Source organism: Oryza glaberrima, chromosome 12 (assembly GCF_000147395.1).
Source record: "Oryza glaberrima chromosome 12, OglaRS2, whole genome shotgun sequence".
NCBI lineage: Eukaryota > Viridiplantae > Streptophyta > Magnoliopsida > Poales > Poaceae > Oryza > Oryza glaberrima.
Window position 1 is genome coordinate 15,732,571 of NC_068337.1, and position 12,011 is coordinate 15,744,581.

The 12,011-nt window shown below is 43.1% G+C and overlaps 1 protein-coding gene across 3 annotated transcripts; it reads right to left on the minus strand.

The window, feature by feature from the left end:
* Positions 1–1,275: 1,275 nt before the first annotated feature.
* LOC127757104 (auxin response factor 24) lies at positions 1,276–7,299 on the minus strand. 3 transcript variants are annotated; one of them, XM_052282530.1, is made up of 15 exons: positions 6,930–7,299; positions 6,738–6,850; positions 5,852–5,950; positions 5,686–5,739; positions 5,402–5,593; positions 5,198–5,282; positions 4,650–4,740; positions 4,395–4,559; positions 4,069–4,188; positions 3,890–3,965; positions 3,634–3,805; positions 2,638–3,548; positions 2,107–2,297; positions 1,812–2,012; positions 1,276–1,714 (listed from the first exon to the last, which is right to left on the minus strand). In XM_052282530.1, exons 1-14 carry the CDS (start codon positions 6,994–6,996, stop codon positions 1,829–1,831), a joined length of 2,520 nt encoding a protein of 839 aa, XP_052138490.1. In that variant the 5' UTR covers positions 6,997–7,299; the 3' UTR covers positions 1,276–1,714; positions 1,812–1,828. The 3 variants fall into 3 exon arrangements, with proteins under 3 accessions (XP_052138490.1, XP_052138489.1, XP_052138488.1); XM_052282529.1 differs by having other exon boundaries at positions 1,276–1,731; positions 5,402–5,596; XM_052282528.1 differs by having other exon boundaries at positions 5,402–5,596; positions 6,930–7,298.
* Positions 7,300–12,011: the final 4,712 nt, after the last annotated feature.

Sequence of the window (12,011 nt, forward strand, 5' to 3'; positions counted from 1 at the left end):
ATTTTAACATGAGATCCACCCTCTTAGGAAAAAAAATGTGTCTATATACATCTTCCAAGTCCAGGTTCACCCAAACTGTTATTTATGCAGGTTTCCTGTGTTTTTTCAAATTCATCCTTTTTCAATTCATAGGATTTAAGGTTAGAGCACTTCAATCCTACATTTTTTTTAAGGTTCAATCCTACGGTCCATAGAAGGTTTTTCAATCCATAGAATAGAACGCAGTCCTACGTTTTTCAGGTTCAATTCCACGTTCCATAGAACCCTATGCAACTTTATGGGAACGGAAGATACACTCCCTCCATTTTATACCCCATCTATCCCATAATATAAGATATTTTGAGTGGATATGGCATATTCTAATACAATGAATCGATTTACTATAATAGGATGTACACATCCACCCAAAATATCTTATATTATGGGACGGAAGAAGCACTATATAAGTCCAAAGAAGCCTATGCAACTTTCCCTTTTTGGGGCAATGGTAAATTTACCACTATTTTGAATCGTTATTGCAAGACTGCTACTAGAAAATTGCAAAAATACCACTAGAACTGTCATTCGAGTGTCATCCTTGCAATATTGAAAAAACCGGTGGCAAATTTACAAATGCCCCTTGTTTTTATATTACTCCCTCCATCCCATTTTAAGTGCAGCCGCGCTCAACTTTGATCGTCTGTCTCATTTAAAAAAATTTTGAAAAAATTAATAAACATAAATCACAAGTAAAGGATTATTCATGTTTTATCATCTCATAACAAAAAAAAAATACTAATTATAAAAAAAATTTCTAATAAAAAAATTTCTAATAAAACGGACGATCAAAGTTGAACGAAAAACTTATGATTACACTTTAAAAAACTTATGATTGTTTTAAGACGGTACAAGTCTAGAGAAGTCTATGCAACTTTTTGGGGATGGAAGATATACTCTCTGAGTTTTATATATTATAAGTATAGATTAACTTATTTTGGGATTGAATACTTCACTGCAGCCAGCCAAAGAGAGAACAGCTGCAACCTGTGCAATGTCAAACAGGATCGGACGAACCAGATGGAACCCTTGTTTAACAACTTCTGCACATGTCAGCCTGAACCGGAGCAGATGGAACCCTTTGCTTTCAGCTCACAGGCTCCACAGGTGTATTGTCACCTTGGATTCTCTCATTCCTTGTGTTCTCAGACGAAAAACAAGAACCAAAAAAATGCAAACAATTTCTGATGGATGGACCAGAATCTCAATCAAACGGGCCATACACAAAGGAAGCAAATCGAACGGGCAAACAAACAGGATGTTAAAATGGCAACATTTTAGGGTCAAATTGCCTTGCCTTCTTGAGGGGTACACCGATTACCGCAGTTCGCAACATATTAGAACTGACTGAAGAAAGGGGGGAAGCAAAGCTATTTACAAGGCTTAGGAGGGAGGAAGAGCGCAAGCAAGCAAGCGCACCGGGCGCGGCAGCTTGGCCTCAGCACCTTTCACTACTACGGGGCATATCATACAATAACTTAAAACCTCAACAAAGCACACCCAAAACTTGTCGAAAACGAAGAGCGGGCAACTGATACCAGGACAAGCACCATCTACAAATGGGGTACTGCGGGGCTTACCCGATACATATAAAGCACCAGCTACTACTACTACACCACGAAAAGATTCCTTCCTACCATGGATATGTCGTCTTCTGTTCTTGCAAACCACAAAAGACCTGCAAGAAGGGAAGATCTGTTAAACATCAGCGTAGTTAGTTTGATTGTTTGTTCTGCAGTTGCAACCAGGAGCAGGGATTGCTGCTAAAAGCGTACCTCAGTGACCGAACGAATTAGCAGTTCTCAGAATTCAGTGATGGGGTGGATAGACCACCTTGGAGCCCTTCGCCAACTAGCCCTCGTTCCACGGAAGTAGACCGGCTATCCTCTGACCTTGAGTTTAGGGCACCCGGATTCATCTTCTGGACCTCCTCCCTCGTGTAGATGAAGATTTTATGAACCATGTTGCAGAATTCACTACATAGACAGATGGGTCCAGTTAAAATCAAGTCTAGTTATGCATATCAGTCAACTCAACAACAGGAAATGTTTCTATGACAGTACTACTTACTTCCAAGGATCATCACCAACCAACATCATGTCACCCTCATTATCAGTGTAAACGACCATCCAGTTCTTGCTTGAACTGTTCAGCTCACCATTGAAGTCAAACATCTGGTCCAGTTCAGCAATCAACTCATCATAGCAAGTGAACTTTGTAAGATCTATCGACCTCCCGAGTGCGATTCCTTGCTTGTGGACCTAAAAATATTATTAAGAAAAGATAGTACAGTTTAAAGATTGATAGTCAATTCCAAACACATAAAATCCATAGGCATGATGTGGTTTAGCTTTTATCAGTAGAAAGATAAAATAACTAGCAGGTCTTTAGGTGTCTGTAACCTGTGACAGACTTAGTTTATCAATAAAGGGAACAACAATGTTGCAGAGGCAATAAAGCTGGAAAATCAAGCCAACAAGCATGATAAATAAATTGGAGCATACTTCGAAAATTGTTCATTAGAGATTTCAGCTTAGAGTAGTTAATGCATCGAAACAACATAATCATAGGGAAAGATGCAATAAAGCAAGAGCGGCGAACCTTCTTGCAACTTCGGGAGGAACCATTTTGCTGTTTACTCTGAATGTTTTTGGTACCATCTGGACATGACTGATGTTTCTCTGTAGCAGAATCGTGCTGAGCTCCATCAAGTGGCTTCACAGTCTTGGAAGGATCAGAGCATTCATCCTCTTCAAGTGCATCCTGTTGGAGCTTCCCATCAAATGCAACACTTGGTGGGGATATCAATAGTTCAGGTTTTGCAGGGCTGTCAAGAGAAATCCCAAATAGCATGCATGAAGAGCCTTTAGCTTTCTGAACATTGTGATCAATAACCAAAGGCTGTGGCTTGATAAGACTCGATGAGGCATCATCAATGTGAGAACTTGGCTCAATATGCCCAAGCCAACCAGAGGAGCGCTGATCAATGCCATGGGCCCGAAGCGAAGTGAATGCTCCATTCCCACCAAACTTGGCATTAAGAGACCTTTGAGGGAGTGTGATGTCAGGCGTCATTAGGTAGTTCTGCTGATTCACACCAAAACCAGTGTTTGGAGGCATAAGAGACCATGTGCCAGGGTACATATTATGATTGACATTTTGGTCAGGATAATGAACATTGATTGTGTTCCACGTATTTGAACGGTTTCCAGATATCTGACTAGGAAATGAACTCAGAGGGTTCCGCGTATCTTTCAGTGGTTGAAATCCAGATAATATCTCAGAGGAACCATCAGGCCTTCTCATCTGCATCCAACTCTGTGAACCTAGCTCCCTCTGGACAGAAACATTATTTTTCTCTTGATTGCTTCCTGAAGACCACGTGGTAAGCTTTTGGGAAGTATTTAGCTCATTGCTATCACCAAAACGACTTCTCAAATTCATGTTTTCTTGACTGTGGAAGGCCCTTGGAAGACCATTTTGCTGCGAGTTTGCCATGACTTTTGAAGCAACTGAATGAGAAGGCAAAACATGTATTAGCAATGGTAGCAATAAGACTACACGTATTCCAGATCGATAACAAGATCAAATGCAAACCTTCTTTGTTTACAGCAGACAAGTCAGGTGAGGAAGCTAAAACATTTGGACGAGCCCGCTTGGTTCGGGGTGCTGGAAGAGGGTTGACAGGGGAAGGGCTGTTAGCAGGTTCTATTTGCCAAGGAGAAACCCTATCAGGACGAGGAACAGAAGCAGCTTCATCCCATCGCACCTATTTTCACAAGAACAGCTTTAGAATAAACTGGTATACTCAATTGATTCCATAAGGTGAGGAATAATACGTAAGGTAAAATACCTTAAGGGAACGCCATTTTGAGTCAGCCCAACCAGATGGGTCAGAATCACCTACTCCAACAATTGTGCCAGTGAATCTAGCAAAAAAAAAAATTAAAGCTTTTATACCATCTCTCCAAGAGGAATTATCTATTAGTAAATGTTCCACATCATTTAAAAGCAGCGACTGTAGCTGCTTACCTTTGCTCTGCAGCCTCTTCGCCTTCAAATGTCATCTTGAATCTCATCCCTATTGAATGATTTCGTTTCAGAGATTCCTCGTACAGATCACGTGGTACCACAAATTCAGATGGACTAGTCCTGCAATATCAGTGTCACTAACTCAATTAAAAACATGCAACTGATTGGCAGGCGCAATATCACTGTCACTAACTCAATTAAAAACTTTGCTCTATCGTGTATAGGATTATGGATTCTACTACAACAATGAGAGACAAATGGAATAGCATCGCTTCCAAACTGAAAACAGAATTGCCTAAGTATACAATTTGCCAGTTATCACAAACCTTGGCTTGTAGTACACAGTGAACATGGTTCCAGTGTTCACTGCATGCCATGCAGTTGCAAGAACACCAAGATGCATACTGTGGCTTGATATGACCGAAGATGGAATATTAGCTTGTTGTCTCATTGCACGCCGAACTCCAACTCGTAGTTCCCCATTCTCACCTCTATTCATGTAATAAAAGGGGAGCTTTGGTTAAGTAGATTGGAGCAGAAAACAAGTAACATGAATTGTTCAGCATGAAAAAATTCCACACCTGAGAAATATGAAGGCATCTCCAGCAACAAGGCGTTTGGCACTCACAAAAACACTCCAACCACTCTGGAGAAGGTGTCTTCGTGGCTGACCTGATATCATGCAACCAGAGACTTCTTAGTTTCAACTTTCAAGAGATACTCAACCAACTAAAATTAAGCAAGCTGCAATGTCACCACGGAGGACAATGGAGCAGGGGAGCCTTAACAAATAAAGCTAAGCACGCAAATGAACAACTGTCTGATAGATAGCCATCATTTTGCACTAAGTATCAAAGGCAGGTCCATACCAAAAGAAACCTAAATGCACAAAATATTTGCAGACAGATGGTCCATATCATTGAACCGAAATAATTTTTATACGTGCCACATCAGATTATGCATCTAAGATCAAAGTAAATGGGTCCACAAGACACAAAAATGGTCTGTATTGCATTATACTAACAAGTAAAGGCTGGGAATTCATGTCATGGAGGCTGAGGAAACAAACATGAAAGAGCTGGATACATTCTTTTGGCACAAATCCATTACAAGGAGGATGAAGTATCACCTCGGAAGATGTGACGGAAGCGCCACTCAACCCCATGAAGATCCTTGGCCACCAGCTCTTGTGTTGGGGGATGCTGACTCATATCCTGATCAAGCAGCGACGTCAAAGGCATTGCTACAATTAGCCTATCAAAAAAGCTGTACTGGACCAACAACAGAGACAACAACGTAACCAGCATCAAGTCAAAGGTTACAAGGGCCTAACCAGTGGTGGGAGGCACTCATCCGCGTGCCGGCGCAGCACCGAGAAGCCACCATGCGTGCTCGTGTCCGACGCAGTGAGCGTCTTGCAGAAGGAGTGCACCCGGGGCCGCTCAGTTGCAGCTGGTGGCACCACCTCTTCCTCCTCCACCTTGTCTTTGGACACATACCCGTTACCACTCCCATTCCCATCCTGCTGCTGTAAATCAACAAAGAAAAACACAAGCTATCAGCGTTCAAGACCCCAATTCTACACCGAAAACGCAAGCGAAAGCGCCTCACACGCACCTTCTCCGGAAGCAGGGTGAGCTGTGCATACACCTCATCCGTATCAGGCTCAGCCTATCCAAACATGAAACAAGTATTACACCCCTCATATACCCCCTAACAAAAATGGTAAAAAAAAAAGCAGCAAAGGAGCTACTGGGGTAAGAAATGCAGCCAGGATGAACACCTTGAGCTCGACGTTCATGACCTTGCACGGGATCTTCCATGGCAGATTGTAGAGCGGAGCCCCCTGCTGCTCGGCGACCTGGTTCGTTGATGCCTCCACCTGGAACAGAACAGAAGAAAGCAGCAGCAGCAGAAAAGAATCAGGTCTCTCCTCCAAATCACAAAGGCAAGGCAAGAACATCATTGCGCATCTCTCCCCCGGAGTCGCGGTTAAAAAATTATTAAAGCCCCAAACTTTGGGATTAAAAAAAACATAAAGGTACTCATGCCATTGGAGGCACTAAAGAAAGACCAAATCTCCCAGGTCAAATGAACTCACCCCCGCAGTAGTAGTAGTAACCAGTAGTAAAAAAAGCACTAAAAAAACCTAGAATTCGTCCACGGTCACAGGGGGAGCACAGAATTTTCCGCCCCAAATCCGCGGATTTCGCAAGACCGAGGTGGCAATGGCGCTCACATTGGGAAAACCCAAACCCTTCCCCCATCGAGGAAAATCATGGGAGACGAGGAAAATCGAAAATTCAGCACAAAGGCGACGTGTTTGACGAACCAGGATCAAGAAATTTTCAAATCGAAGAGCAGCTCGAAGCTGGAAGCACCCGAATTCCCCAGATCGAGATGAGGAGCGGCATGAACCCGCGCCAAAACCCCCGAAAAACTCGGCAATTCGGGATCGATCGCCCCAAACCCCCACAAACACAAACCCCCCCCCCCCCCCCCCCCCAAAAAAAAAAAATTCGGAGAGAATTTCGGGCTCAAAGCACACCAAATCCGCACAAAAAAAAAACAGCAACACAAGCAGCTCTCCCCCATCCAGCCCGCGTGGGTGAGAGAAGCAACGGGAGGTTCTCCCTCTCCGCGCTGCACCTCCTCCTCCGCCTCCTCACCTGCTCGATGTGGCCCTGCGGGAGGTAGAAGACCCTCTCCCCGACGGCGGGCACCGTCACCAGCGGCCCCGCGCACGCGCGCCACAGCTCCACGAACAGCCCGTCCACTCCACCTGCACACCAAAACCCACCCCCAAAATCCTCCTCAGAAACAGCACAAACCAACCCTCTCACACCCACACGAGCACTCACCACCACCACCGCCGCCGCCGGTGAGCCCTTCAACCGGCGAGGCCGCCGCCGTCGCTGCAGCAGCCATCGGATCTCACATCCACCACCTCTCCTCTCCCCCTTCCCCGAATCGCTAGGAGAACTGAAAGAACCCCCACAATTCCGCCCTCCGCCACGTCCAAGCTCGCTCACCGGTGAACCCCCACACCTGCGGCGGAGGAGGGGAGAAGAGGAAGCGGCGGAGGAGGTCGGGGTGGGATTTATGTAGGCGGAGGAGGAGGAGGATGAAGGCGACGTCAGTTTGTGTCCCTGCCGCTGCCGCTGCTGGCTGCTGCTGCTGCGTGGCTTGTGTCCGTCTCTCTCTCTCTTCTCCGCTTGTGTGGGGTGGTGGGTGTGGGGGTGTGTGAGGGAGGGGGAGGGTGTCAGCACCGGCCTCGGGGCGGTCGTCTTTGGGCTTTGGGTTCGGGTAGGGAGGGCGGTGAGGTCACCGCTGGTTGGGCTGGGCTTGGGCTTGGGCTTGGGCTGGGCCTGTCTCACCCCAACAATCAAATCGTTCACGAAACCGCATGGTTATATTATGTGTGATAACCTTCATAGTTTTTAAGACCACGATATATTTCACAATAACCGCGTGGTTTTCGTGTTAACCTCGTCCAAAACGGTTTGATAAACATACGAGAGATATGGTACCAAATTATTTTATTTTTGTGTTGGAATTTTGTGTTACTATTAATGGCTATGTGTTTGATAGCTGTGGTTGGAAGTTTTGGAACTCCTCTTTCGTGCACGGAAATTTGGTTACTCGTTACCGTTTAACCAATTAAGTATTATTGGAGCTATAACATAACTTAAAAAGTAAATTAATATAATTATTAAAATCAACTTTCTTATGACTTTTTTCTCAAAAGTTATAACGTTTAACAGTTTTGAAAACATGCACATGAAATGAACTAAGAGCTGGTATAATAGCAGACCATAAACACATATCGAGAAGATAAATGAGGAGAGATAAGAATAGCGGAGCTACAGATATATAGTCAGCTATAACACAGACTACAAGACGCAATATATATATGATATGTGGGATTAGGTATTATACTTGTGTAGTATATGTTTATAGCTAACTATTATATAAATTGGCTGTTAAATTAACTATAGATGATTTAAAGTATTATAAACTTGCTCTAGAGGGAGGAGAAGAAGCTTTGGTTTGGTGGCTTTGGTCCGAGGAGGTGGCTGTGCCTTGTTGCAGGAAATACATTAAGATAATGGAGGGGATTAGGAGTAAGATAGCGTGGGCTATGGTGGACCGAGGCGGTGCTTGGAGCGATGTGATTGGTGGCTTCAGGAGACTCGGCTGCTGCCTGCTGCTGCTGTGCTTTTCGTGGGGGCTGAGATTTCCATGCTGCCCGGAGAATCTTGCTTTGGCTGGACACGAACATGGACATGGACATGCGTTTTAAATCCAACATGACAAGTTTCACAAGCTTTTTACACGAAAACAATCTAATTTCCCGTACACATTACAAAGAACCGAACGCAATTTTCAAAAAACAAAATGATTCCAATTCGACGGCCAGACAAGCCCCCAGACCATACAAAATTTATAGCTTCGTCGGTTGCACATATTACCTAATAATATAAAATGATTTATTAGTGAGTGAATATTAATTTGTAAACCTTTTATATATGAAAATGTTTTCAGCGAATTAAAAGTTAATACTGTAAAAGAAATTGTACTTACAAAATCTTAAAATCAACTTTGAAACTAAATTTAAAAAATTTAAATACTATCTTTAGCTTATTAGGATAACCGATGAGTCGTTTACTCGCAATATTTGCATGGGGGGCTTTGGAGTTGCAGAAGGACGAGAGACACACGGGGGTTGGCCTTGGGGAGATGTCTGGGCTAACATCGACATGTAGAGGTGGACCATGTCCAAACTGACAAAACACGCGCATCGCCTGGGCGACGATGCCTCTGGTCATTTACGAGTAGAAAACAGAGGCAAAACTCGCCATCGTTTTCTTGTGCTCTGCTTTCCATCTCCGTGCAAAAAAAAAAAAAAGACTTGTTTGTTCATCAGTAGCTGTTGATCAGAGGGGATCACGATATCTGGGAACTCGGAACTCAGCGTTTTTTAAACATCTAGGTTGATCCTGTTTGAGATGGCTGAAATTGAGCGGTAGATTGGATAATTTGGTTTTGTGATCGATATAAGGTAAACAAATAAATTAACTTTACAGACTTCAAATTTTGTGAAAGAAAATATAAAAAATGTATAAAGCATTACCTTGAAAAGATTCGATCGCATAATCTGATTTGTTGAAAAACCCACACATCCAACACTGCTAGGATGAAGATTGTCGGCTCTTCCCGTATCCCGTGCTCATGAGTAGCTGATTTAGCCCTTCCTTTTTAATTTACATCCACGATGGGCTATATAGGTCCGATCAGGCTAGTTCAACGTGGCTATTTGTGAGTTCAACTCAAACTCGATGTTAGTCAAACAATGGTGTTGCTTCTGGCTCATAGAAAACAAATTCTTCACCCGACCTCAAGTTAAAAAAATAGCCTAAGAACAAGTTCAAACCAGACTCACCTGGCTCATAGCCACGTTGGACAGTCCGAAATTGCTTATATACCCCGCAGCAAATCCACATCGAAAGAAATGAGCCGAATTAGTTACTCACACATGCGCGGAGAAGATAGTTTTAAGTGCGCGGGCTTTTACTATAAAATAGGTTATAGGATGAAATCTCAAAACAACAATAACAAAATGTGGTGGTTTATATAATTTTGCCTCCATAACAATATTCCAAGAAACCCAAACCTTTACACCAAAATCTAAATTTTAGAATTAAGAAAAGAGCAGCGCATTTATGCGATACGTGAACAGGATGGTGAATTTCTCAAACCAAAAAATAAAAAAAGGGAAAAAATGAAGCTGAAGCAGAGGAAATGTAGCGGTGAGCCGGTGACTACACCGGCTAGGGGGTCTCTTTGGCCTCTTGGGACTCGGCAGCTCACGCTGCCGTGCACTGCCACGCGGGCCCCACCCGTACGACCTCGCCGATGCCGCTGCCTCTGCCGCCGCCGCGCGTCATTAGCATTAGCCGCTTTACTAATCCAGGATTAGCTCGGCTGGAGAGGGCCGGGGGCTGGGCTTTTTGGGCTTGGGCCGGGGCTGGGCCAAGGTGGGGGAGGCGGGCTCGCCACGTGGAAGGGGAGGACGTACGTACGGGCGCGGCTTTAGCCCACCGGACGCTGTGGCGAGGCACGTGACGGGGGTGGGCCCCACGTGGTCAGTGACCCCGGGGGGGAGGCACGTGGCCCTCGCTGCCCGGCGTGTGCCCGCCACTAGCCAGCTCTTTCCCCTGCCCGCCTCGTGATGCTTTGTGTCACTGACAGCGTGGGGCCACGTCCCCGGACGGCTGGGACCGGCCTGTCGGTGATCAGAGGAGAAGACGCTTTTTCTCACCTTCGGATCGGAGAGGAGCCTTTTTTTTTTCTTTTCCAGTTTTTTCTAATCCGAGTATTTCATAGGCTTTTTGTTTATGTAAAAAGGATTTTTCAACGGTAATAAACAGGAAAAGAATAAAATAAAGTATAAAATGACCACACCACCAGAAAATGGCCAATTCTACCGGGAGATCGAGTTATTCACGAAATTGAATTTTGCATTGTACCGTTGGTTAACTCATTTTATTCAGTGTTACTTTTTATTTAAACACTTCATTAAGCAGGCTCATTTTCTTTAATAAACCTTTGCGTCCTCAATTTTTTCTGGAAATAAGGTGGAAGTAGCAGTTATATCACTGACATTTTTAAAAGGCAAAGATCTCTCTATAGCATTTTACTACTACTAGATTAAGGCAATGTGCTAAATCTTGATTTTCTTTTTGTGAGCGCACATACTACTACCTGGGGGAAAAATTTGTCCTTTCACCCTACCTAATGGAGGTGGACTAACCAGTAATAGCATATGGTAATAAGAAACACCAAGATTTACCAATGACATACATATCACATAAATTGATTTTGACAATGATATGTAAATATTTTTAACTATTTTCTATGGGTAGGTGTGTTGGTGTCAACATTTATGCTACACATAAGTGAAAATGGCGTCATGCATGATAACAGGTGGACAAGACGCCAAGAAATTAGGCACGTATACTCCATGAAGACGGTCAAAGAAAGTGAGTGGTAGGCGACAAGTCATTATGAATGTCTTGCTAAATAGCAATGTTGTCAGCCAAGTTGAAGCAAATGTGCACCGTGTTCCAGGAGAGGCATAAGTGATAAAGGTTGGAGGTAGATACAATACGGAGACAAATATAAATAATAAAAAGTTGGTCGTCACTTATCTTGTGATATCAAGTGTTGAAAGCCGTCATAACACCATATCTCTTGGCTCGGCAACACAGGCAAGCAAACAAAACCAATACAAACATCGCTCAACACTCTCACTTGAGACAAGTGATAGCTGCAGTCAGTCAAAGTCTAAGGTTGCACACATTGACGTAATGCTTTAGAGTAATAATATAATGAAGGTTGGAAACGGTTGGGTCACATCAAATTAAATTGTACTATTTTTCGTATATGAACATTGTCTACGAGACCGATGCGTAGTTTTATAGCCATATATGATATTGGAAAGGAAAATTTAAAAAATAAATAGATTGCCAACTTTATACAACTATTGCATAAGATAAGTGATACATACACATGAGAATGAAATATGCACCAATGCTGGAGAGACACGTATATTATTGGCAATGTGATAATATTGCATAAGATAAGTGATACACGTATATTATTGGAATTTTACATAATACACCAGTTATTTTTTAGATATTTTTTTATGTTTTTGTGTGATATTGTGACAATATCATATAGTCAAAGTGTTTGTTGAAGCCAATGAAAATTGAAAATATATATTTGTAGATGGATGTCATAGAAATATTTGCCACTTAATGATCCTTAAGCCCTCTATTTTCTCAAATATATTTCATTTTCAGAAGTATTGGTGCATAGATTTCAAAACGGGATTTGTTTATTTTTTTAAAAAAAAAACTTTCTATAAGAATGAGAAATAT